Source organism: Phaethon aethereus, assembly GCF_964289735.1.
Source record: "Phaethon aethereus genome assembly, chromosome: 5".
Taxonomy (NCBI): domain Eukaryota; kingdom Metazoa; phylum Chordata; class Aves; order Phaethontiformes; family Phaethontidae; genus Phaethon; species Phaethon aethereus.
In genome coordinates this window covers 44,985,106-45,011,885 of record NC_138579.1, presented here as the reverse complement: position 1 = coordinate 45,011,885, position 26,780 = coordinate 44,985,106, and the positions used below count along the sequence as shown (strand labels likewise).

The window sequence follows — 26,780 nt, the reverse complement described above, 5'->3', positions numbered from 1 at the left end:
AACATAGGCATCAGAGAAGCTCTAATTAACAGAAACACTTTAATGTCTCTAGTTTATATCATTGAAAGGAAAAGGCACAAAAACAGCAGCAGCAATTCCCAGAAAATTAAAACTGCAGGTTAACACAATATTTAACCAACATTAGATCTCAAAAATTATCACAATGTTTATAAGCACAAGTTATTTTTGATCCGACAGCATTCTCAATAAATGCTTGACTCTGCCTATCAACCAGTCCTACATGCAAAAAGCTGAACTTGTCTGCATCCACTTGTTCCTATCAGGGTCTAAAGAATGGAAAATAGGGAAGATGAAGAAAAATGAGCGAGACATCAGTCATGCTTAATGCCAACTTCCAAAATCCAAATTAGGCCACAGCACTCCAAGTCAAGGAATTTCATAAGAGGATACAATGCAGGGAAAAGGAAAAAAGTCTGAAGTCTGCGTGCACTCTTGTTATTTGAAGCTTAGCTCTGAGACAAAAGAGTGATGAGGAACTTGTACTTTTCTAGCACTCACATTCCTCAACCCCCTGAAATGCAGTCATCTTTTCTGCTCAGAAACATCAGATCATTCCAGGTGCTGGCCTGTTTGCCAAAGAAAACATTACAAGCTGACATGCTGAATTGACTCCAAATGCTGGGCACTGTCCTCTCTCACTGGCACAGTTAAAGCTGGGAATGCTACAGAGGAAGATACTCTTAGAAAAGCATCAAAGGGAAGGAAAAAGAAGTATAATTTTCTTCTACTGCTCTTCAAGGAAACTTGCTGAGCAACTAAAAGGCCACTTAAAGTTTATCAGAAACCCATCCCACCCTGCAAATGGCAGAAATTGGGGCAAGACGGGCTCTAAAAACGTTCTATTTAGCAAAATGTCTACTAAAAAAAAAAAAAAAAGAATAGTATTATGATTTTGGAGGAAGGCTCTGAAGTATTGTCATTAAACGTATCAGGAGCAAGGCAAATGTAGCAAGGGAGAAAAAGCTAGAAAGACAGCTGCTAGCCAACTGATTCCTGTATCTGCTTCATGATTGATGGATGTTCCTTCAACTTTCATAAGTACACAGATGGATAGGAGTGCTTATAGATCCAAACAGCATCCTACAGGCTTATCTAGCTGAGCACACACCAACACAGGTAACAACCTCTTTAAGATGTAGTGAATTTGTTTGTTAAAGGGCTTTGAAAACTTCTGGCCTCTTAAGAGCTCAGTCTATATGGATTTACTTTAAAAACCACCAGGCTGAAAGCTACAATGCCTACTGTTCAATTACTTTTAGCTGACTTGCCTGTTAATTCAGGGTAGAGTACATCTTAGCACATTAAAAACAGCCAAGATTTTATTCTCAACTACTGTGTCAAAGAAGAAAAGGAAAACCTGAAATAAACTCAAGGCGCATAAAATACTATACCTATGACTTTGTTACATGAGCCTGAACTGAAGAGGACAGCAGGTCCAGAAAGGATCTGATGCAGACAAAGTAGATAGCACAATCTTTTCTGCGTCAAAAAACTGACAAAATAAAGTGATCTGCCAGCATTAAACAATTATTTAAAAAGTAGTGATGGAAACTTCAGCACATACTGGCATTTTCATTAACAGTTACTGTAAGCATGCAATAAAACCAAACTAACCACTAACATAAAGGGGGAAACTATTAACTATCAACTTTAAAGCCACCAGTTAACAAAAAGGCCAACACTACAGATGATGACCATGGATCCTGGAAGACAAAAGCCTAAGAAATAAGCAAATAATTGGAAATTTGTTTTAGGAAACAAAGTATCAGAAACATCATCTTCATAATGAATTTCCTAGTTAAGCAATTAGGTATTAAAGCACAGCAAAGATCAATCCTCAACTGATAAAAATTCATCACACTTCAGAAATAAGAATTTTGAATACCAACAGTCTTCCCTGTTACAAGGGAGCATTCTACATACTTCAGAGGTACACAAGAAACTATAAACTTTCTGAGAAGTGAACAAGAAAAGGGGGTCAAGCAGGAACATATCAACCCTGAACTTTGGAAAACTCTGTCAGCCTCCTGGCCGTTGTTCCTGTAGTACAAGAAAACTGTACACATTCAGCTACCATGCCTCTAGACCTCAGAGATGCAGTTTAATCAGCACACTAAGATACACTTTATGTAAGGCTATTGTAAAGAGTGCCGTACATGACTTTACTCCATCATGCCGATGACTTACTTTTCATTCTTGTATTTTCTCTTGTAACTAGGTCAAAAGGTTATTTGTATTTTGTCCATACAATACCAACAGATTCATGAGGAGTTTTATTTATGTATCTACAACCTGTGGCTGTAAGCACCTTCCAAACTTCATAGAATCAAGGAACTGCTGAGGCTCAAAGGGACCTCTGGAGATCATCTAGTCAAATCTCCCTGCTCAAAAGCAGGGTCAACTAGAGCAGGCTGCTGCGGGATCATGTCCAGTCGGGTGTTCACTGTCTCCACTTTCCAGGCAACCTGTTCCAGTGTTGGATCATCTCACATAAAAACATTTTTTTTTATGTTTAAATGGAACTACTTACAAATTATTTGTTATTTCAGCAACATGTAAATGTTTACTAAATGTTTCTTTCCTAACGAAGCTAGTTTGAATAAGATAGTCTGCATTTCGCTACAGAAGGAATTTCAGCCTAGCCATGAATAACTCTGGTCCCATATATCCAAAGTATTTTCTTGTATTGGAGCTTCCATAACAGAATATAAAAGAAGTATAAGAGCCAAGCTGCTTTAAATTACCTTTCTGCAGCACAAGAGAAATTCCCCTTACTTCTAGATCTCAAGAGTCAGATGAACATGGACACTGACTTCGCTTTTACAGCAATTTCTTAAAGACTGATTTGCATATTAGTTCATGGTTCTTGGTGACAGACAAAACTAGTTAGAAAAAAAGACTTCAGAAAAAACATTAAAGTCTTTTGAACTTTGATCAGTTTTGGTGAAACCATATCTTTCTTGTAACTTAGTTCTATAGAAAACAAGTGGAAACCATTAGAGCATCAGAACCACCAATAAGAATTTACCTGTTGCCTATCTTTGAACATTGTCAATTGTTTAAGGCTAATATGCTGGCAACAGCAGTTAACACAACATATTAAGTAGCACTACTTTTGAAAAGCACTTCTTACGATGCTTCACAAACATGAGATGTCTGATCTCTCTGTTTTCCACTTCTATGAAGCTTTAATTTCATCTGAGGGAAAGGAACAGTCTCAGCAATCCAATCAAAAGATCTCTGTTCATTCTTTAAAAGAACACAGGCCTAGTGCCTGTTTTATTCTTAGTTGTGTCATAAACATGCAACTGCAACTATTATGTGGGTATGAGTGTCTGCACTCCTGCCACATAACTGCCCAATACACACATTCCCTTGTCTTATGCCTCATACTGCTGGTACAGCCTCACAGTAGCATGCTGCTTTCAGAAGATCAATCTTTCATACGATGATTCCATTAAAAAGTTATTTTAAACAGGCTATAAGCAGCAATGGCTAAAGTTTAACGTGACATTTTTGGAGTTGACAACAAATTTCTCTCATACACTGACAGTACTTTTCTCGTGTTTACAATCCACAACAGGTTGGATCCAACAAAATTTTTTTTTCTTTTCTCTTTTTTTTTTTTTGCCCAACCCACCTCTCCGCCTTCCTCTCCCCCTCTGTCTCCCCCCCTTCCACCCCCCCCAATCTGTAAAGCCCTTTTTAGGTGAAACAGTTTAAAGTCTACCTCTAACTTTTTTCCCAGACAAAGGCAAAAGCTATACCAGCTAAAAAATTAGACTGGGGAAAGGTCCAGTGGCCAGCCTAGCAGATGCTGTTTAGAAGGACACGCATTCTATTTGCTATTGCACAGAAGGAAGATCCATCAGTCCTGCTCACTGAAACTGTAACACTACAACTAAAATCTTTTTGCCAGTGTTCATTATTAACAATCAGCAGATACTGGGCTCCACTTCTATCAGGATACAATCTAGATAATCCACAGGTAGTCAGCAATGATTAGAAAACTTTTGTTTTATGTAGTCCCTTCCACAGTTGCCTTTTCCAAAGTCCTGCTGGCCCTGTTTCCCTTTTGCCATTTCCTGTTGCTTGAAAACATCAATCACAGAGCAAAAAATAAAGCTGTCTGAAGTGTAACGCAATTCAGAAACAATTAAGATTAGAAAGCTTTGGGGAAAAAACTACCCTGGATAGTTTATCCAGGAGTAGAGTGAGAACATGTAAGACTGTTCCTTGTGATCCAAAGTGTAAATGAAGCATGTTACAGCAGCAATGTAGTGTGTCAAAATGGAGAGAATGCAAATAGAACCTAATGTCAAAATAGAAGCCGCTCCTGCATTTCACATGCACCTCAATACACACCAATGGAAGCAATAAAATTTTCTTCCTTTAGACTCCTTGTGTCAAATTCCCTTGGCCCTTTGCCTGCAGGGCTTGGTGCCTTTGGTATCAGCTGAGGTACCGGCAGCTGCATCACAGGTTTTGGCTCCACTCTTGGAGATGATGCAGGATCCTTGCCAACTGGAGTGATAGATCCATCCGTTGGACTTCGTTTTCTCTTCTCTGGTTCTTTAAAGAAAAGAAAAACCAAAAGTGTTGGGAGAAAAAAAAAAAGAAAAAAAAAACATAAGGAAAAATGAAATCAGAGCAAGAAAAGGAAGATGAAAGAGATGGTATCACCTAAATCATTAAGCCTGGCACTGAAACAGCTCAGTACCACATTTGTTCCCATAGGTTACCATGGCTTGCAGATAGTCTGGCAAACTGATGAAAACAGTAGAGGAGAAAGCCAGCACGCTATTTTGGGGATACTCAAATCATCTCCTTCCTGTATATTTGAAACCTAGGAGTCTTTTTTTGACCCAGTAACTCTACTATCTCCTCCGCTGAGTTGTGCAAAATTAAACAACTCTGCCTAAGCTACCAAGAATATCACTTCTAGAATATAAGTAAGCTCCTCTTGCAGTGAAAAAATGACAAATACAATAATCTTTGATGGATGTTATGTCAAAATTTCACATCCTAATATCTAAATTTGTCGTACCACTAGACCTTGTGATACCTTTGTCCAGCAGATTAAAGGTTCTGCTACCAGCAACACCTTTCCATTTAGATAATAATGAAAACAATCAACACCTAACATTCCACAGACTGAATACCTCCATCTTTCAGAGCAAGTGTTTTCCCAGTTCCTTGTAGGTCTTTTCAGAAACCTCCTCAATTTTTCAAGATGTGATGATCAGAACTGGAAGCACTACCTCAGCTGTGGGTCTTGTTAGTGACATATCCAGAGACAATACAATAGCTGCATCCTAAATCTATATTCCCAGGTTTACACAGTGCACCCCTCTCCAGTTTTCACACACACAGAGTAAACAGTGTGAAGTTCACACTTAGCTGCCATTTTCAGAGACACTGCTTCCAAGGACATAGTTCCCATCCTGCTATTATTGCCAACTGTCCTTGTTCCTAAACACAAGGCCTTAGTTTGGCATATTAAAATAAATTAATCACAGCCATGCTTTATTAAGATTCAGCTTCCTCTAGACAAGTAACCTATATCCATCATGTCCTGTTCAAATAGTATGCATCATATGCAAACCAAACAATTTTAGGATTACTAGATCACTACTATATGCTAAATAACATTAAGATAAGCACTGATGTCTATAAAATATTTCTAGAAATATCTATATTAACTCATTGAAAAAAGGTAAAACATACTAAACAGCTAAAATTTGACAATAAATCAACATGCCACGCAATAATGAGAAAAGTCCTTCAAAGATGTATCAAGGCTTTAAAAGTTTATATGAAATTTTGTCTGTTGTGACCACAATTTACTGGGTAAACTCTACTTACCACCAAATATGGTATCTGGCATTACATTAGCAAGACTTCACTCTAAAACCATTGAGTTTTACATCAGCCACTCTATAATTTTGCTTAGGATCACTGTCAGACTAAACTTGTAATTACCAAGATTAGCCCATTCCCTACATACTAGCACAGCTTTGTTTACCTTCCTCAGCATTTTAACAATTGGAAATCAACACCTGTAACCCACAGGGCACCTAAGACAACTCATAAAACCCCTGATGCAAGCCATGCAGAACACCAACTATAAAGTGTTTAGTAGATGTTACTCCCCTGCTACAATTAAATAGCTTTTCATCATTTGATACTACAGATGAGTCAAATATTAAGCAGAGAGGTAGCTTTTTGTCATCTTTTGCTCTTTTTCCTTAGGTATGCATTTTCTTATCTTGCATTAAGAATCAGGTTTTAAGAAAAAGCTGAAAAATGAAGCGGTATTTTCAGACCTTCCTCTGCAAGAGTACTTAGTGATATAAGAATCAATGTGTAATGCAACGTGGTTGGTGAGATGGAAGCCTTGCATGGTTCCACATTAGAAATATCCCTCTCCCTGTTCAGGTTGTCTGCAATAACTTTCCAAGACAATGGTTGGGACAGTGTTAGCCAAAGGTCCCCACCCTCAGAATTTCCACTTCATCTGCAAAAGTCATAGGTTTTGTATCTTGCTGCATAGTTTCCATTTTCAATCAAATATCAGTATGGCCACTATTTTGCTTTGCTCCTGTTAAATGTGTGCAAGACAATGGTTTCAAGCTTTGCAAGGTTTCAGTAACAATGGTACAGTTCTCACCAGTTTTGGAAGTGCCGTAAAACCCCTGAAATATCAGAAACCACAAAACCGCTACCTGCACAAGAAGGATCTCATTTTGTTCATAAACACTGTATTCTCACTAAACACTTTTCTTACCTTTGTTGTAATAGTGAGTATGTGCTATCTCTAGCAGGCCAAACACACTGGCCATGCCTCCCAGGCCAGCATTTGCATATGACTGCTCCAAGCTCAACACGGTACACTTCAGCAAGTCCAGCATGCCTTTATAAACCTTGCGGCTGATCTCCTGCAATGAAAATCCCGTGAGTGTCTCTACTTCAAAAGTGAGAAAGTAATTCAAGAACATAAATTCCAAAACTGCTGTAACATCAGCTTTTATGAGGCAATTTAACAAAAACTTTTCACGAATTGAGCCTCAATGGACTCTAGGTATGAGGACCCTGCTGAGTTCAGCACTGACCACATCCTGTATAACATCCTGTCGAGCATCATCTTCTGACTGGATCATGCGATTCAGCTTGCTTAGTACAAAGACACGGAGCTGCTCACTCTCCAGCAGACGTCGGACTCTCTTCATGTTCAGCCAGCCAACACCTTGCCCATCGAGAACATTGTGTACCACCTCCTTCAAGAACTGCTGGTTCTCACTGATGGATTTAAGAGGAAGCAGGCAAAAGTTAGCTCTCTGCTTACCTTGACTTGCATGGGCGTAGAGATATGTCCAGGACACACGTACCGCCCTGACCTGTACGCTTTCCTTGAAAGACGAAGCGCAGCACTACTGACAGCACTGCTGCAGCAGCCTGGGCACATGTAACTGGTTCAGCTTGTTTTGCCACAGGGCAGGGAATGCTAAGAAGGGACCTCCTGTGCAACCTGCTGCCTTCCCCAGTCTGAACTGCAGATATTGTTCTTGCTTGTCTCCCGACCCCAGTATCTCAAAGTAAATTTCACTCTACCCATGACTGCTACTTACGGAAGGGAGAAGAAAGCACATGTCAGGTAATGCTTACTTGCACCATTCTGAGTCCCTTCCCAAGGTTGAGAAAGGCATTTCACATGAATTCATGGAATCAAACTGCTTCATATGACTCAGCAGATCCCCTCCGTGGTACATTAAAATTCTGCTGGCTAGACTACCTTGTTCAGAACAGACTCAATTACAAAGAATAAATACTGAGTTAAAGTAGGAACCCAGAAATTTTTGGATCTCAGACAGAAAGAGGATACATATTTTTCTATGCTCTGAAATGTACGTGTGCTGTTAACTCTAAGACCATCCATACCAAATCTTCTTAGACAGTAATACATGCAAGCTTGGAGCCATAGAAAAGTACTAGTTAGTTTTCAACAGCTAGACTCCTGAGGAAACATCGGCCAAGTATGAGACCATCCTAACAATACTTTATACTCAAAAAGCAATGAAAAATATTACCTGGAATTGCTAGTTCGTCCCTGAGGTGATGGAGATTCTCTCTTCACTGTCGGGCTGTGCTTAATGACCGAAGACTTTTGATCTACAAGGGCTCGCCTGTTTCCTAAACAGGAGAGGAAACAGGGTGAGAGGAAGGGCTGGGAGGAAAACAGTCTGATCCCAGGACAGTAACAAGCAATGCTAAGGTTGGCTAACACACCTATTTGGAATACAGATAACAGACTTCAAACAAAATGGAAACTCCAAAAAAGCAGCAGCATATATCGTATTCTAGCATCACACATCGGCAGAAAACAGTAATGGGAGTAATGCAGAGAGAAAAAGAGAAGATGGTAATGGGAGCAGGAGGTGAAAGGCAGGAAAAGTTTGGCTGCTCTGCATGCAGTTCCACAACAAGAACCATCTTCAAATTAGTCACTATATGTAAAAGCATAATGCATTAGGGGTGACTAGTATAGATCATGTGGTACTGGTTACCCAGTGAGAAAGGTAGCCCAAAGTCAGGCACAGGGAATGCTGGAAATTGTTATATCATGCACAGCTCATGCTGTAGGGAACCCACCTTCATTGCTTACTGGGCCAGCTTCAGTAATAATCTCCATTATAGTATTTAACCCAAATACTGGGACACAAAATATACAATTAGTAGTGTACTACAATATCTACACTCCCCACCATCAGCATCAAAAGAATCCAACTACCAGCTTTTTCCCATCCCTCCCTCAAAACACAACCCAAATGACGCTAGAGCAGGAAGGATGCTTGAAAGCCCAAGACAACACGGGCCAGCGTAATTAATCTTAGAGATAGTGCTTGACTTGAAATTTGGCATCGTGGAACCAATGTATTGTATCTTCAAGGACATTATTGCACATATTGTATTTCAAGGGCACTATCAAAAACCATCTGCATCACTGAGAAAAAAATATCAATGGATGTGCATGAAATAAAAGTTAAAAAAGGAAGATGGAAAGTGGTCAAACAGCAGCAATGAGATGGAGTCCCAGCATCATTTCCCATTACAGTTAGAAACATGGGGTACCACACACACTTGGTAAGAACAAGTTAACACAGCAATTTTATACCTGTACAACAGAGACAAGAACACTTAAAAATCAGTGAAGTGCCCAGTGGGAATCCCAGTGAGCCAGCATGCACACGTAAATGAACACAAACACACGCGCACATGCACAAAACAGACTGAGCTACTCCATGGAAATCCCTTCCTCTTATCTGCATAGTAACACTAAAGGTCCTACAGGATTACAGTAGTCAAGAAAAGAACACCAAAGTGCAGAAGATGAGGCGCAAGGCATGAATGTGGAATGGCAAACCCCATCACTGTTTTCTTCCAATGCATGGAATCAGTCATTAAGTTTACCCATGGAAATAACCCTGACATGAAGCATGTTTCTTATCCAGTACAATTGGACATGAACACGTAACCAACTGGTAAAAGGTTGTCAAAAACAGCTGTGCAGAGTCTCTGCTAGTGTTTTTACCATACCAGTCCTGTTCCTCCTCATTTTACACACAGGGAATGATTACTTGTCTCAAAAACAAAGTCCAAAGCAGAAATACAAAAATCAGCTTTTGGCCTTTGTTTCTACAAGGTCAAAGGTCAGCAAAACATCATACCAACCTTCATCCACATCCCTTCCCACTTCCAGATTAAAGTAATCTTTACCGATGAAAATGATGAGGAGGAAAAAATAAATGAAAAAAAATCAACATATTAAAACAAAAGCAGTAAGTTCTAATCAGATAGAGTAACTCAAAAGGTAAAATACAACCTTTCCCCAGTTTAGCAACTGAAAAGGTCTCAACACTAAAACACCAGCACGTGCTCAGTCACCCCTGTGTTACTGCAGCTAGTAAAAAGGTCAACCGGGCTGTCTAACTCCCCACAGTAAGAGGGTCGTTTCTCTAGTGCCCATTCAGACATGTTATCTAACGATACTGCAAACAGAAGATGTTCCAACTGAAAAATTATGCACATAAGTTAGGGATCAATCTTCACTCTGAATGAGCTGAAGTGTGGTTATAATTTGATTTTGATCTGAAACTTTCTATTTAGTGAACTGAAAAGACTATAAACACTTTTGAAACCCACGTAAACTGCAGTCTCCAGGGGAGGTTGGCATTATCCTCACTTACGAATGCAGCATCATTGCTCTAACGAGTTACCTAAGGCTAATCATGAAGATAGTGGCAGTACAAAAGTAGGGCCTACATCTTTGTTCTCATTCTTTACACTAAGTACTTAAAAATAAAACAAAACCAACATTCACAGTGTATCCATTAACACAGGCTAGACAAGCAAGTCTCCCATCCCAACACAGCTCAATTGTTGGGAAGAAGTCTGACTGAGAAATATCAAGACAATTTACTGTCCTGATACTTAAGACAGGTACAACCCAACTGCCAAAATGCGTCACCCCCGGGATTCCTGCTAGGGGTAAGACTGCCAAGTCACAAGAACTGTAAAGGCTGTAGAAGACAAAGGGAAAAATGGTTACCTTTCAGGCTGGGAAAGGGAGTATTCTTGTCTCTCCCAACTTTGGTTGGTAGGGCTAAGTTGGACAGACTGAAACTTGTGCTGTGGTTTCTGTACAGGCTGCCTGTGACAGAAGAAGAAAACAATTAAATGCCTAATGCTCTCTGCACATACCCAAACTTCCTAAACTACCTGTAATTCACCTTCTTATTCCAGATCCTTAATGATGAAGTTGTTCTTTATTACCCAAAAGTCTCACAAGCATAACATCATGTCATTTACATTGCAACCACATCTGTAATCAGATTATTCTAAGTTGTACAAAAACGTAATTCTTGGCTTTCATGTTACAATCATTGCTGTTTTATCTTTGAGTCTTAAATGTAACAGCAATATCCACCTGTCTTCCTGCACTTAAACAGGTAACCTCATGTCAGCTGTATATTCTAGTTTGATCCTCTTTTTAGGAGCAAATGAATGGTAGGGGCCACATGAGAAAAGAGGATGACAGAAAATCTCCAAAATATGAAATTCTGAAGTGCCTTGTGAAACACTGTAAATCTGCCACAGAAGCATGCTTTAAAATAGAATCTTTCCATTTATTGGGAGAAAATAAAAGTTATTCCTAGTACAGACAGATCTTAAGAACACAATAATGCATCATCATCTGGTTAAGCCTGTAGACAGCCTGAAAGCATCTGATGTAGATCAACGAACTGATTAACACTTCAGGATGTTCATTTAAATGTCAGTGTACTACTTCAATTTGCTTTGGTTCTTTTTTTGCAGCCTTATTTTAGTAACAACCATTTTACCAGAAACATCCAGTATACTTTCCCCACTGCTGCAAACTTCTTGGACTGCTCCCCACTATAGTGCAAAACTCAACTGGCCATATCTTCTTTCACTCATTAAAAAACTCTAGACTAGTTTTCCACACCTGCAGATTTTGTTATTAAAATATAATTGATAGTAGGTGAGCACAGTCAAGAACTTGAATTTAGCACCTAAACACACAATATGGTAGCATAGGAGGCATACTACTAGTAAGATTTTTGTATCGACTTCATGAAATTGCACAATTTTTTGTTTAAATGAAACGGAAAGAATTTCTGATCTGTGTTCTAAAGTGCCATATAACTCAAGGGCCTAACCACATAACCAACGTTCTTCTTACTGAAAAATACATAAAGTAGTAGCTATCAGCAGTGTAAGTTAAATAGGCCTTGTGGCTCCCAACATGACTTCTGGAGAGCTGGCAACAATTTGCCAGCCAAGTCATTCTCTTGACTAGCTATGCCTCTAATTCCATCTCTCTGTAAACTCTAATAAAATAAATAAAACCAGCTTAATGAATGCATTAGTACATACTTGCAAAAGACATGATGCCCCCAAAACCTTCACTGCTGTTGTTGGAGACTGTAGAATTTGGGGAGCTGGCCCTGGAATCTGAATCTGCATCAGAATCATTGGCCAGTTTTAAACTGTTTGGACGGAGTAACTTCTGAGACCTTCAAAGAAATTAGTACAAGTGTTATTAGCTTTCCCCCTTCCTGCCCCAAATCAACACGTCGCATCAGTTTTCACCACGGTACCCTCACCTTATGTGGAAAAGAAAAAAAAAAAAGAAAAAAATGAGAGAACTGAAGCATTTTTGCATTCAGGCTTTTATTACCTTTCAGGGCATGCTGAAAACTTGTCTGCAAAAGGGCATTGGTGGATTTCGGGGTGAAAGCGTTCTGCTTTGGTAGCAGTAACAAGAAAACCAAATGTCATCTATCACTATAGCACCTTTCCCCCAAAAAGCTTCACAAAAAAAAAAAAAAGTATCTCGCTCAAAGGTTTCCAGAAATCAGTAGGTGATATACTAGAATGTTTCAAGGAAGAACTGATAATTTTGTTAGCTTACATAAACCCAAGGAACTGCAGAGAACTAAGCAAGTACCTTCACTCAAACCAGAAGGGTTTACAGAATTTCAGTATTAAATGGAAGTGATCAACAATACATTTCAGGTGCCAAAGACATTTGAATGAATGAACATTAAACTACAAGTAGCAGATGGAAACCCCAACAGTGCTATACAGAAGGGCAGGACACAAGGAGGACTTGCCTGCTTCCATTGAGATTCTGGTTAAATCTTGGGGTGTAGCTCTCTTCCTGCTCATCATCTTCATCTTCCGTAGGAAAACCATACTGTGGTTCGAAGTACGGATTGTCATACTCTCGCTTCCTCACCACCCCTTCTGAGGAGCTCATGCTGCCAGCTGCACCCTCGTTCTCACAACGATCCAAGCTTATTTTTGGAAAGCTTGGTTGCAGTGGCAAGGAAGGGAGATGGTTTGAAAATCCAGCAACCAACTTCTCTTCCATTTCTGCTGAATCTGCTGACTCCTGTGGACCAGTCAAATCATTGATCTGTTCGCTAGTTTGCGTTACATACAACTGAAGGGCAGGACAAGAACAATTATTTCAAACTGGGAAGTCTGCAGGGTCCTTGCTGTTCGTTACTGGGCCCCAGACCCATCCCCACTATCCATGGCTCTAATCTAGGATTTAATATACGCTGCAGTATTTGTGCATTGTTCTAGGGACTTACTCCCCTGTAAAACAGATCTTACTGGTAAGTGTTAGCTCAGGATAATGGCTCTCCACAACCCTGTTTTGTGGTTATGCAAGCAACTCCCATTCTTCCTAAATGACCACAGATTCATGAGTTTCCCCACCCCATCCCCTGTTCCTTTAATACATCAGGTCTTTCCAGATTCTGTGAAAGCAATTCCTGCAGTCACAACCTGGACCACTGCTCTCTGTTAATGTTGCATTTTTCAATGCATGGGAGCTTTTATGTACAGCAATGCCCTATCCCAGCTTAAGAGGGTACCGGTAAACTCCACCTTGCTCAGAAAGTCCAGAAAGAGCATGCAATATAATCTCTGCATGCTTTCACAGTCCTATTAGCTTTTGCCCTTCTCAGAAAGAACCACGTGCATTCTCCCATTCTTTATATCCTAATAGGCTGATCTTGGGGCTGAACTCATCTCAGTACACACATGATTCACTCCATGGATGACAGTGCTGGGGCTGCTACTGGCTGTAGTACTGGAACTTGAACGAGGCTGGTTGGTCTCTTGAGAGTTTTCACTGTCCATGGCCTGTTCATCCAGATCCCCTGAATATTCTTGAAAATCATCAAATTCGACTTCACTAGCATCACCAAGGGCTGCGTGAGTCAGGGGGTCAACATCTGCAAACACATCATTTTGCATTAAAGAACACTGCCTTCCTCAGCCTTTTGGTCATCTAAGTAAAGATCCCTAGCAGATGAGGATGACTCAGTAGCATAAACTTGCATAAAAATTTATGTTGCAAAGGGCTTTTGGAGGTCATCTATTCCAACTCTCTGCTCAAAGCAGGGGTAACTTCAAAGTTAAAGCAGGTTGCTCAGGGCCTTGTCCCACTCAGTTTTGAAAGTCTCCAAGGCTTGACGCTATTCTGTGATCCTGGGAATCTGTTTAACTACACTAACCATGAAGACCTTTTTCTTACGTCCAAGAATTTCTTTTGTTGCAACTTATGATTACTACCTCTTGCCCTCGGGACATAGGAAATGTGTTGGCATTCCTAGATTTAGTTTATTGAAGAAAGTGAGTTTCCCACTCTCACAGGAGAAGCTATTGCTGCAGCCTCCATTATAAGCCACAGAGAATGCATTTTCCTGTCCCCACTAGGATAGAGTGACTCATTAAAGCCAGCACTAAGAACCAATATGCAGGGACAGGAGAAAGCTCGTACTCTGCTGCCCATATAGCACAGTATCTACTGTCAGCAGCAGGTTGTTTCCAGATCTAGTGAGCCACTTTTGTTCAGCAGCACCTATTTCTGTTCTTCCTCTTCCCAGTGTCCTCTGGAGGACAGGAGAAATGTCTTTTTCAAGCCTACCCCTGTTTCTGTTCTTCCTCTTCCCAGTGTCCTCTGGAGGACAGGAGAAATGTCTTTTTCCAGCCTACCCCTGGATATTAAAAAAGGAGTACAGAAGACACTTTTACACCTCAGAGCAAGACTACAACGGAACAATACTTTGCTCTGATTCAGGGACTTAGGGGAGGAATTTTTCCCACAGTGCAGATGAATGGGGAATAGGAACCTACACGGACCTCGTGAAAGTACAGCTCAAAGGTACTCACTTGGGGTATCGCCATTAATGTCACATTTCATCATCTCACTGACAAAGTCACCGAGGGAGGAGTAGGAGGAACTTGAGTCGTCATAGTCGACACTGTCACTGCCACTGCCACAACAGGTGAGAAAGAGAGATGAGTGGCAGCATAACAGTAAGAGCAAGGCCTGATTTTTCAAACATGCAAATCATCTGTTTTCATGGGCCTCTTAAAAATCTCATGATACTTGTCTCTACAAAAAAATTTCTGGCAAGAGTCAGAAGCCAGCTTCATGAAAGGTCAGAGCAAATGAAATAACTTTAAGGTACATCAAGAGACATATGCGAAGACATTTAAAGGCTCTCAGCAAAGTTAATGAGGTCAAGCATGAGTGAGCAAGGAGTAGTGTATTAATTCTGCGTGTGTGTAGGACCACTTCAAGTGAACTGGAAATCACAAGTAAAAGCAGTCCCTTTTTACACCAATGATAAATTCCACTCTGTCAGGACCACTGGTGCTGTGTGGAATGTAAAAGATGTGCAAGTCCAAGCCTGAAAGATCTCACAGGCCAGCAGAGAACGAAGGATAATGAAACTAGATGCAAAACTCTGGGAAATATGGCCAAAACTACTATAACAAAAAAGTTTACTCTCATTTTACTGAACACACAAGGAGGTCTCAGGCAGTGGGTAGGACTAACAAGCTTTGCATAACTATGTGCACTGAGTAGAGATATGAAAGAGTGGTAGGATGGGTGGGAGTACTTGTAGCTCTGCAATAGAAATAACCAAAGCATGGAAGAAAAAAGCATTAGGGTGGGAGGAAATAGCAAATGTCAAGTGGCATACAGATAGCAAAAGAAAACAGGAAAATACAAATGAAGAATCACATTAAACGAAGGCTTGGAGAAGACACTAGCAAAGTGTTAAGAGGTTGCTGTGATGACAAAGCAGTGAGACAATTTACTTCTGTCTGGGCAGAATACTGACACTGAAGAAATGGAACAGCAACCTGGCAACCTAGTGGAAAAGGCTGCAAACGAGAAGGAGAGGCCCAGCAATCGGAAGTAACTATCACTTGATTAGGGTTACGCTCCCCACTAACCTGTCATCAGTGGGATCAGAGTCTGTTTCTTTCTCTACTGGGACATTCAGTGCTTCAGCCAGCTGTGAATTACTGTCATAGACACGATAGTGGATGGGCTGCAGCTGGTGAGCATACCACTTCGGTTTGTCACCAATCAGTGCTGGGTCAAACATGTCTGCACAATAAAACAAGCAGAGGGTTAACTGAACTCATTTATTGGTGTCAAAGGCTTCATTCACAGCCAGGCTACCTCCTACTAAGTCTTGCACAAAGGAAGGGGCAGTCTCTACTCTAAGAAGCCTACAAGACTTCTCCATAATCAAACAAGGCAAGAGGTAAAATTAACTGGAGTAAGTGGCTAATAGCAGGGCTAACTTGGTAGAACCATGAGGACATATATAAAAAAACAAAAGTGTTCCTTGAACTAGATTTGCCACCCCAGCAGGAATAATGTGGTGTAAAACTAAGTCCTTCCCTAGAAACTCTCTGCTTTTTATGTTCCTGCATTACATCCAAGTGCAGGAAAGACAAGACCAAAACTTACTGTTATGAATTCTTTGGAAAGCATAGTTAGTAGGGTTGAGTGACCATTCTCCAAAGTATTCTACTGCCTGTGTCCTGGAAAGCTTATCTGCAAAAGGTGTTTGCTTCGGCCTAGAGGCAAGAAAAGAATTTGCCTGGAAGGCCACCACTGGTCGTGGGAAAAGACGAAGAGTGCGTGTATGCATCTGGAAACCTTGCAAAACGTTTGGCGAGTTGAAGAATCTCACCATAGCAACCCTAAAAAGAAACAGAGGATAATATATCAGATAAAACACAGGACATAACAGAAAAGACGACAGAGCCTTTAAAAAGGTATGCAGCAGGCAATGTTTCAAACCTTTGAAGAATGGTAACCCAGTATAAAAAAACTCAAACTTCTTAAAAAACAGCTGTCTTTAAAAAAAGACAAGGAAAAAACCCCACCAAACCCAAAGAAATCACTTTGTTTTAAATCACCACCAAGATCCACCCAATGAGGGACATCGTTCTCATATCCACTAGCTGAGATGGCAACTAAGACTTCAGCTTTTTTTGTAGTTCAAGGCTTGTGATTTAAGCTGAAGATACAATATCAGACTGACAAGTCCAGATAAAGTGGATGATCTACAGGAAAATGCAAGAAACAAAACACCCCCTTCAAGATAGACAGTTCTGTTCATGCAGTTAATAGATCCAAGACAGACACTAATTTCTGCTCTTTTTTTCCCCCATGATGTAAAGTAAAAGCTGCAGCAGAACCCGGACGATGCTGCTTTCACCACAGGACCCACAGAAGTGTCTGTGCTGCCTTCAAGTGCAAACCTTACGAAGACTTAATACTAACTTCTTGTTCAGCCTCACCTGGTAGCCACATCCACAGAGTCCACATCATTTCCATAGATCAGAGGGTTAAATTCTGTGGAGGGAGTAGACTGCAAATCATTCTGCGGTCTTCCCAGCAGCAGTGGCACTTCCTGCCCCTCGTGGAACTTCTCTAGATTAAGAATGGGCTGAGTATTCAGACTCATGCTGGCCAGTGCCTAATGAAGGACAACATTAAGCATTCAGCAAGAAAAATTATTCAAGGAACAAGAGAGAGATCAGAGCTACCCTGTCCTCTAGGCAATTGCAACAATTGTGCATGCTCCATTAGTTTGTCTTAAACCATCTCCTACGCTGAGTCAACAAATATCTCCAGGCCCTCCTTTATGTGGATTGTCAAAACAATCAATGCTGAAACAGTCCTGGAGCCAGCCAAGGGGTAGCACAGAAGTCCACTTTGCTAGATCATTCATGACATGAAAACAAATAGCCAAAGTGGCAGTATGGCACTGTGTACAACTTACTGTAGAGTTATTCCCGTGTGTAATTTGAATACATCTTGGGACCTAGAGGCCTTGAAACTTGCCCTGCAACTTGGCCGTTCAACCAATGAGTTTGATATCCCAGGACAATGTGGAGACACCTTTACACAGGCACCTGCCCGTATCCCTGCAAACCTCCACTTCCCACCTGAATGAGGTCTTCATCTCTCCATGAAGCTACCATCCTCTCCAACCCTCATAACATCTTCAAGGATATGCACTGGAGCAGCGCAAGTGGTAAATCACTCCTGCACACCCAGACCTCTCCTAAATCTTCCTCCTTTCTCCCATTTGCCCACTGAGTCTTCATCTTCTTATTTCAAAAATAAATAAATATCTAAACCAAAACAAAAACCAAAAGTCCAAAGGAAAAGGGTAAAATGGAAAATTGAGGGGGAAAGAATAAAATAAAGAACCTTGTTGTCAGGAGTGAGCAGCTGTTTCTGAGTGATTGCAGTCATGCTAACCAGACACTGGAGGCAAGATGGAAGATCATATGATAACACCAGCAGCCCATCAGAGCCAAGACGAACACATGACCACAGAGAAACAGATGGAAGGGAAAAAAAAAAAATATCTATTACTACCAAATATCACAAATGAGAGGAAATAAAAGGGACCACATCCTGGGAGAGAGGTCTAACTGCCCCACCCCCAAACATTCACATCTGGCCACTCTGGAAAGCAGAAAGGCTGCTGTCCTTATTGATGCAGCAAAGAACTTTCTACTGCAGTTTAAAAGCAGATATCCTGAATTTTACTCATTGACACCAAGACCCAAAGGCACACAAAAGTGTTAACCTTGGTGACATGGGCCACAATTTAGTCTTCTCCACTTTGTACAGCAACCAGTATCACTCCTCCTTTGCCAATGGTCAACTCTTTAAAGATAATGCCTATAGGGACACATAGGGATGTAACCTGAATCTGGGTGAATAGTTTGAGAATTTTAAATATGTCTTCAAGGAAATTGCAATTTGTTCTTCTGATATCCAACTTTTCCCTAGTAAAAGAGTTTTGCTGAATAGTGCCTGAAATTGCAAGGGGGTGAGGCAGAAGTAGGGGGAAGGTGGATCTAACAGAACTCCAAGCAACACATCGCTTCCATCTGTGCCGACAGCAGGTACTGGAGTATCACAGAGGTTACACACTTTGCTCTCCTGGTCTACAAGGAGAGAGAAAGAGCAGAACTCATCACATCAGTAACACACTTTACCTTTAGATACTGCATGCAGCGTGCATAAGGAAAACAGAAATAAAGAGATAAAACCTGCTTGACACTATCAGCCAGGATGACCCAAGCTGATTAATGGCTTAGCAGGACCTGAGAGGAGAGACTGAGACCTCACACACAGATCTGTGAATGGAGGGGAAACAAAGATGATCATAGCTTGATGGATCAAGTCAGAGTTTAAAGCCCACATGGCAAATGTAAAGGAGGAATCTGGAACTTTCTGCACCAACTGGAAACAAGTTAGCCCCAAACAACAGCAAAAAAACAGAAACCATCTGTTGCATCCAGGAGCATTTCAAATTATCCCTAACCTGACTAAGAAATTAACTGCAGTTATAAGCCTCAGTGACCACTCACTTTTCCAAATTAACTCTTTCCATTAAGATAAAAAAGCAGCAACTGGATATCTATGACTTAACATCTGTATCAATTAATATTGCTTTTCAAGCACAAAATGCTGTTGTATTCTAACATGGGGGATGTTCTAACTGGCCAACTATATGAAAGATGCATCTTAAACAGGTTGACAGAAAATTCCTAGTCCTGTGATTTCCCTACAAATGACAAAGGTGGAAGCAGTAGACAGCAAAAGATGAAACAGGTAACAAAAATTACAATGAAGTCCTCTGGAGAAACTATGGAGAGATCTGAAACAAGATGAAAGTCTCAGATTTAGCTTAGTCAGAAGACAATGTTAGAAAGTCATACAGCTCGGGGAGCTCAAAAGACAACACCTCTATAATGTTGTTTAATCAGCCACCCTATTGATTAGCCCACCTCCGCATTCAGAGAAGTAGACCTCTCCATGATGGACCAAGGGGCACTTTCTTGAACAAGAGTATTCTAGTAGTCTGACATGTTTTCACATCCATCTGATGTGCCAGAATACACACCTGCTTTTAACACATTGTGCTTTACATTTGCTGACTTGCATTCTTGTCCAGTATAGCAAAAGAGCTGTGCAAGAGTACATCTGCTAAGTTCTACGGAATCGGAGTCCTTTCCCCAAAGTGCTTATTACCTGTTTCAGATGCTTTTTCAGCTCTGAAGCTTCTGGTTCTGGCAGTGCTGGCAAAGATTCTGCATTTGTGGGAACAATCACCTGGAATTAAGCACACCAACAAACTAAAAATTCCCCAGCTGTAGTCATTTCCAAAACAGAATCTCCTGAATCTCCACCACTCCAGAGATGGAGGAATAAAAGCAATAAAGTAAAATAATTAATTAAAAAAAAACCCACAACACAACGCCCACAGACAGACACCTGCATCAGTACTTTGATTTTCACTTCTTTATGGTGGTTATTGTTTACAGCATCACAAATAATGGAGGAGTTACTTTATCATTTACCACAAAAAAAACCCAGAAGTTTGAATGAACCCACACTCATCCTTTGGCATTTCCATCACGTAGAAGATACTATACGCATTTCCCTTGAAACAGCCTTGCTCATGCCCCAGTAGAAAGCGGGATACATAGTCCCATTTGAATCATGACAACCAATGCTGCTGGAAGGCTCTTATCAGATTGGGTTTCTTAGGTAGGGCTATAAGAAACAGGGTCACAATTACTCAACAAGACAGCTTTATCATTTGTTTGAGGATTTATCTTCTAATGACACAGCCAGATGGGTTAACTGAAAAAGAATGCCTTATGAGCAAAAGAAATATGGGGGCCTTGAGACACAACAAGGAATGGAATCCTAAAGTTAAGACTGGCAAGGGTAGACTGAGGCCAGGCATTCTTAAATTCTCAGTGGGTACGTTGAAAGTGCATAGTTCCCTGGAAATAAAGCCACAAGTCCTTATGGGCACCACTTACCCTATTGGTATCCAGATCAATAAGCCATACATCATCAGGCATTTTAAAATCCAGTTTGTAAAGGAAGAAACTTGCTGGAACACCAATGATATAAGGTGTAGGGGCTAGAAGCAACTGAGAGAGAGACTTTGATAAGGACAAGATCTGCATTTGATATCACCCTGTTCTTCCCAAGTATTTATTAACTACAGTATGTTTTTAGCAGAGGAGACAGCACAGAAGGCATTGATAAATAATTAATTCAATACAATAGAAACATGGGGGGGGGGGGGGGGGGGGGGAAGTTCCTGCTCAATTTCCTCCTCCTGTGCCCCCCTGCCAGGGATGTAATTCATATGGCTGCATGGCGCTCTGGAAAAAAACTTATCTAATCTAACAGCTTGCCACATCCATCACGGACCAAGAAAAAAGATGGTCAGAGTAAGAGCCTAACTAGAGAAGCAGCAAGTCATAGACGAATACACTCTCAGCTCAAACTGAGTCTGTGCCATTGTAAATACGGATTTACCCTTGCAAGGGCTTTACCCTTACCCTTGTAATGGTAATTTGGTTTCAAAGCAATAACATCCCTAGGAAGCAGAAGAAAGACACATTTTTCCACATGTACATGGAAAATCTAAGGGGAAATTCAGGTTGTTTCTGATAAGGGAATCAGCAGAGGGGAAAGGTTTAAATCAGTACTAAGGCATGTAGTAGCTTGAGACCAGTGGCTTGGGAAGCTAATTTATTCTTTAAATCTAGGACAGTTGGTCACCTCCAAGGGCAGTACAAGAACAAACCTGCAGCACTAGTTGCAGACTAGCACTGTAGTAGTAAGATGGCCTGAATTCTATCTTTCCAAGCAAAATAATGAGCTCCTGCAGAGAAATGACTATTGGTGAAACACAGGCTCCCAGCTGAAGTAACTCAACACTATATATTTATGAGAACAAATTGCAGTCAGTAGTTTCTAAACCCTGAATCAAGATCCCTCAAGCATCCTTAAATATTAGTCTGGACCCTCCCCAAAAACCTTAATACTCAGTTGGGGGCAGGCGGGTAAATACTTGTCATAATATTGTGGGTCTATAGCCTTTCAGTCCACTGTTTGTGAACTATTGTGAACTACCACTTTGAATACGATTCACTAAGCATGCTTTGAAGATATCCTAAATAAGTGGTGTTACCTATGATTTAAATAGTTAGTGGTGCTCAAAGAGTGTTTTTTGCAAGACGGAGTTTGCTACAATCCCTGAGAAAACAGCTGGGAAGGAAGTAAGGACTGCTCCTGTATGTTTCAGACATCACAGAAGCATCCTTTTGCAGAAGACCAGTAAAGGAAAAATATGTACCTGTTCTGCAGAGGCCATGCAGGTGGGAAGCAGAGGAATCACTGGGAACATGTACTCTAACGGGTAGATCATAGCCACAAAGGCCATCACAGACATTGAGAGCGCATTATAATCTCGGGACTGCAATACAACCTACAACCAAAGAAACTCGCATTAGCACTGCAGCAACCATTCACTTCTAATACTCTCCCCAGGGGTATACAAAGATCACAGTCTACAGGCCTCTGATGGGATGGCTGTGAACTGGACGACTGTCCAACAACGGGTCTGAAAACAAGCCTCAGGTGCTTTTTTGAGTGAGAGCAAAATTTTTCAAAACAGGAACCTCAGAAGGAGCTATTCCTTCCCCCCACAGACAAAACTGATTCCAGGCAGTGCAGGAGGCAGGTGTTCTAGACATCCAGCCTACCCTGGTTTTGAAGAGGGCAGAGCTTCCTATGTACCTATCAAAGTCCAACTCTTCCCTTCTCACCTTGTGCTCCAGAAGGATACAGGTCAGCACCTGCAGACAGGCATCCACTCCCAGCAACTCCAATGGCAGATGTAATGGAAAATCCACCAAGGTGAAGCGGGATGGATCAGGAAGAGCAAAGGTCAAAGCTGGCTGCAACTCATGGGGCAAGACTTCCACATCCACCCGCTTCTGACCAGCAACAGGCATCGGTGAACGGAGCAGCCGGTATATCCAGGCCTCAATCTCCCGCAAGTCATGTAGCAATGCACTAGACTTTTCTTCCACCAGGAGGGAGCCTGTGAAAATCCGCCACATTGTGTCCCTGTACAGGGAGAACAACAAGGTTAATACCCCAAGAGCTCACTTGACAGCCATTCCGCAAGGCTCTTTCAGGGAAAGAGCAGATCCACTAAGAATTAAAAGATGCAGCTAACAAACATTTGGTCACAAAGAGGAATGGAAGGTAGGGATTTAAGCTTACTGAAACAACCACTGTGGGGAAGTATAAATCTTTCTGTGGCAGGAATCAACACAAGTATGTCACTTCCACCTGAGAGTTCATTCATTCATTTAAAGGGTTCAGTTAGGCCCCGATCTCTGAAGATCTCTCATCGCTCTGGTGCTTGAAATTGAGCACGCACATGGGATACATTCGTATCTCACCCAGAATTGTGGCACACTGATCGATTGTAGGATTCTGTTTCCAGGAGTCCTACAAACCTTTGCAAGAATAGGGACTAAATCTGAGATAATAAAAACAGGCCCCACCAAGATTTTCCAGATGTTTTGGCATCATAAAATACTCTTTTTCATCCTATCCTAAACTGCATTGTATCATTCTTAAGAGCTGAATAACCCATGGCAGAAGTGGATGCATTTCAGCTGAGAATATAAATTTCTGAAAGCTGTCTAGAAAGCATTTAGGTACTTTAGCAAATTAAGCAGCAATTTTTCCATGCCCTAAACCAGCAATTTGCAAACTTGTAGCTCACGTACAGCATTGCTCAGGGCCTTCAGAGCTTCAAAACTTGAAACTGGGTCTGACAAGGGAAGCCAAGTACCTTGTCCAATTCAGCCCTTAATGTTGTAGCACAGTGAAGGCTGCAAACCTGCTGTAGCCATTCTGCAAAAAACTTCAGCCTGATAAATATCTTCAGTTACTGTAATAGATCCCTTATAAATGGGATTTATTCATATTAGAGGTTCTACTTTACAGTTTACAACTTTTAAAAAAAAGTGAAAAAAAGAAAAAAATATTATGACACTGGAGGCTTCAGAAAGGAAGAAAAATTTAGAGAAATTTGGAGCAGTGCAAAGAAGGGCAATTTGAGATTATGCTAAGTGATACACCTCTCAGGAACTGTGATGCTTCTCATCCTCCACTCTTCCTTCAGCTGCTTGTAATGCACAGGACATTAGGTTGTTAACAGGCACGCTCAACCTTTTACAAGCTGTAAGGATTCAGTTTCACCTTTATTCTGCCACCACTTCTATTGTGGCAAAACTATTCTACTTTTCCAGGTCACGGTCTGCAAACCACATGGTAATTCAAACTTGCTGCTTTACTCTTCACAGAGGTGTATGCTCAGCATTCCTTCTCTTGCCCTCCTCATCTGTCGCTCAATTCTTTAAAAATTACATCCAACAAGAGCAAATTTGTCAAATACCACATGACATTCAAACACTGGAATACTTCAGCACTCCTTTCAAAAATCCGATGAGCTCACAGAGTTGAGGAAAATAATTAAATTTAGCTTTTTTCTGCCTCAGTAATTACCAGACTAAACCAAGTGACAAAATAAGCTCCCTTAATACATACTTCCATTGGGGTGGGGGGGGAAGTTTTGTTCTGACAAAATAATTTTTTCCCCAACAGTCAGTAGATTCAGGTGATAAATCTGCTAATGCAGGAGTCAGTCATAAGCCCAGGACACTCTCCTAGAACTATTCCAGGGCAGTAACCCAAGAAGCAGGCTACTGCTCTGTGAACAGGACAGATTTCTCCTTTCATGCAAAAGGTAAAGAGCTCAAAGATGAAAACGATAGGTGTCCTGTCATTTTTTGCTTTTGACAAGTTTAATTTGGAGCGTACCAAGCTACTTAACTCACATTATGAGCTACCTCACAGCCCCATCCCTCTTACTACTGAGATAATCCCCTCCTTCTCCAGAGATTCATTTTATATTTTCTCTTTTCACTTAGCATATTGGAAAAGAAAATATCATCCTGGAATGTAGGTGTCAGGCACAATAGCACAGATCCATGTATATATCCATGACTGACATACATAAAGACATTGTTCCTCCTGCACCCTACAGTGGAACAGCTTTTGATACATACTCAACATTATAATAGCAGATATGCGAGATTACCGTATTACATTAAAAATACACCAAGTTCCTGTTAATTTGCTGTTACCAACCTCCATTCCCATACGCTTCCTAGACAACTCCTTTGTTTTCTACCTCTCCTCCCTCTCCCCTTCAAATATTGTACTTTGATCTCTTTCAGACTTTCCTGCTTCTCTAGTCTTTTCTCTCCCAGGCGGAAGTTCAGATTGTTTCATAAGCTCATTAAGCAGACTTTCAGCATTTCCCTCTTGCCCCAAGTGGAAATCTTCTCTGTTATTTCTTGGCTCTTTCTAATTTGCCAGAGAATCAGTCCTGACATACACTGCCACTGAGCTTATATGCCAAAGCAACAGTAACAGCATCAGTGCTCAGCTTCAGAAAAGATTATGCTCAGTCAGTTGTTAGCAGGATAGTGCCACCTTAGCATATCAAAAATAAAAATTATGCCAGGTTACAGAATCAGACAGAGATGTTTTAAAGAAATCATCACAAAAATTTCCTTTTCCTACTGTGATCCTGGGTTAAAACAGCAAAAAGGTCAACCATTGGTGTTCGGCTGCTTAGGCAACCACACCTGTAGCCACAATTTGCCATGCAGACAATTGCAACCCTGAACACTAACAGTAGGAGCAAAAAGTTCTTTCTTCCCCCTCAACGTACCTCTGCACCCCACGAGGAATCCCCAACTTCTTGCCCAACAACCTCTCACTACAGCAGTCCACAAGTCTCTTCAGGGTGTACAGACACTCACGAAAGGTGGAAAAGAAGGGATAATGACTAAGGATGCACAGAGAAGTCAGAGTGCTGTTCCGAGAGCGATGGCTGCCTTTGGCTGGACGTTTACTGCGCGGTGATCGATTCACATCTGGCGTAGACTCTGTACTTGGAGCCTGCAGTGAAGAACCGCTCTCTGAACTCTCAGTGCCCACTTCCTCTTGAGGTGCAGATGCATCCCCAGATTTGTGAATTTTCTGTCCCTCCCGAGCTCGATGACCCCCTGTGCCTTCTCCCTTCTCCTTGGGTACTCGCTTCTGGAAGGAGCGGTAGAAGTTGACACAGATTCCATAGCGAATGACACCTGTATCCTTGTCTGTGAGCGTGAAGACAAAGGAAGTGTCATCACGGAAGCTCATGCGTTTTTGCCGCACGCTCAGGCATCCTTCTGGCTGGCAGAAGAATACAACATCAGGCGGTAGAGGAAAGTCCACATGGTCTTCTAGAGGGTAACGTCGCAGCAGTTCAGGAGTCTGAGCAACACTATCACTACTTGGCTGCCTACAAAAAAAGCACACAAAAAAGACATACATTGACTAATGCCAATAAAAATCTTTGGTATCTCCCTACCAGGTGTTTGTGGGCTCAGCTTCATGTTTGTTTCTTCTCTCCCCTACTATCCAGGGAAAGCGCAGCTTCTCAGTCCCTAGCCACTAGCACAAGGCCACAGCTGCAGAAAGGTTAAATAAAAAAAGTTTATACCATCATTATCAATGCCCAACAAGGAGCCTGATCAAATTTGACCAAGAAAAGGACTTTCAGGAGTATGTTGTTCCCAGGAGAACATTGTATTGTCATGTTTCCCCAACTCTGATTTCCAAAATGAATTTAACCACACAGGTCTCTGGGCAACACTTGGGTAGGAAATACACTGTCCCTCTCCAAATATAGAGTCAGATGAAAACCCCCTGGAGTTCAGCCATTTATGAACAAGATGAAAAAATAAATGAGAAAATCCAGAATCAATTCCTAACTGGGGAAAACAAGAATTCACTAGGAAAGAACTCAGACAAAAGGTGGAACATGGACCTTATTCTGTACACTTTTCATTAAAAAGTTCTAGCAACTACGGATATATAG

At 41.2% G+C, this 26,780-nt stretch overlaps 1 protein-coding gene across 1 annotated transcript in view; it reads right to left on the bottom strand.

Annotated features, from left to right (window-relative positions):
• MADD (MAP kinase activating death domain) overlaps positions 1-26,780 on the bottom strand; it is a gene marked incomplete at both ends in the record, with an annotated part of 60,151 nt that overhangs the window by 31,107 nt on the left and 2,264 nt on the right. The window contains 18 exons of the mRNA XM_082000172.1: positions 4,387-4,593; positions 6,809-6,959; positions 7,134-7,320; positions 8,109-8,211; positions 8,671-8,730; positions 10,628-10,729; positions 11,977-12,116; positions 12,717-13,048; positions 13,636-13,850; positions 14,791-14,894; positions 15,868-16,024; positions 16,394-16,629; positions 17,233-17,411; positions 19,991-20,071; positions 20,791-20,904; positions 22,122-22,253; positions 22,594-22,897; positions 25,587-26,201. Of these exons, the coding sequence (XP_081856298.1) occupies positions 4,387-4,593; positions 6,809-6,959; positions 7,134-7,320; positions 8,109-8,211; positions 8,671-8,730; positions 10,628-10,729; positions 11,977-12,116; positions 12,717-13,048; positions 13,636-13,850; positions 14,791-14,894; positions 15,868-16,024; positions 16,394-16,629; positions 17,233-17,411; positions 19,991-20,071; positions 20,791-20,904; positions 22,122-22,253; positions 22,594-22,897; positions 25,587-26,201 (3,419 nt within the window). The remainder of the gene's footprint in view (positions 1-4,386; positions 4,594-6,808; positions 6,960-7,133; positions 7,321-8,108; positions 8,212-8,670; positions 8,731-10,627; positions 10,730-11,976; positions 12,117-12,716; positions 13,049-13,635; positions 13,851-14,790; positions 14,895-15,867; positions 16,025-16,393; positions 16,630-17,232; positions 17,412-19,990; positions 20,072-20,790; positions 20,905-22,121; positions 22,254-22,593; positions 22,898-25,586; positions 26,202-26,780) is intronic.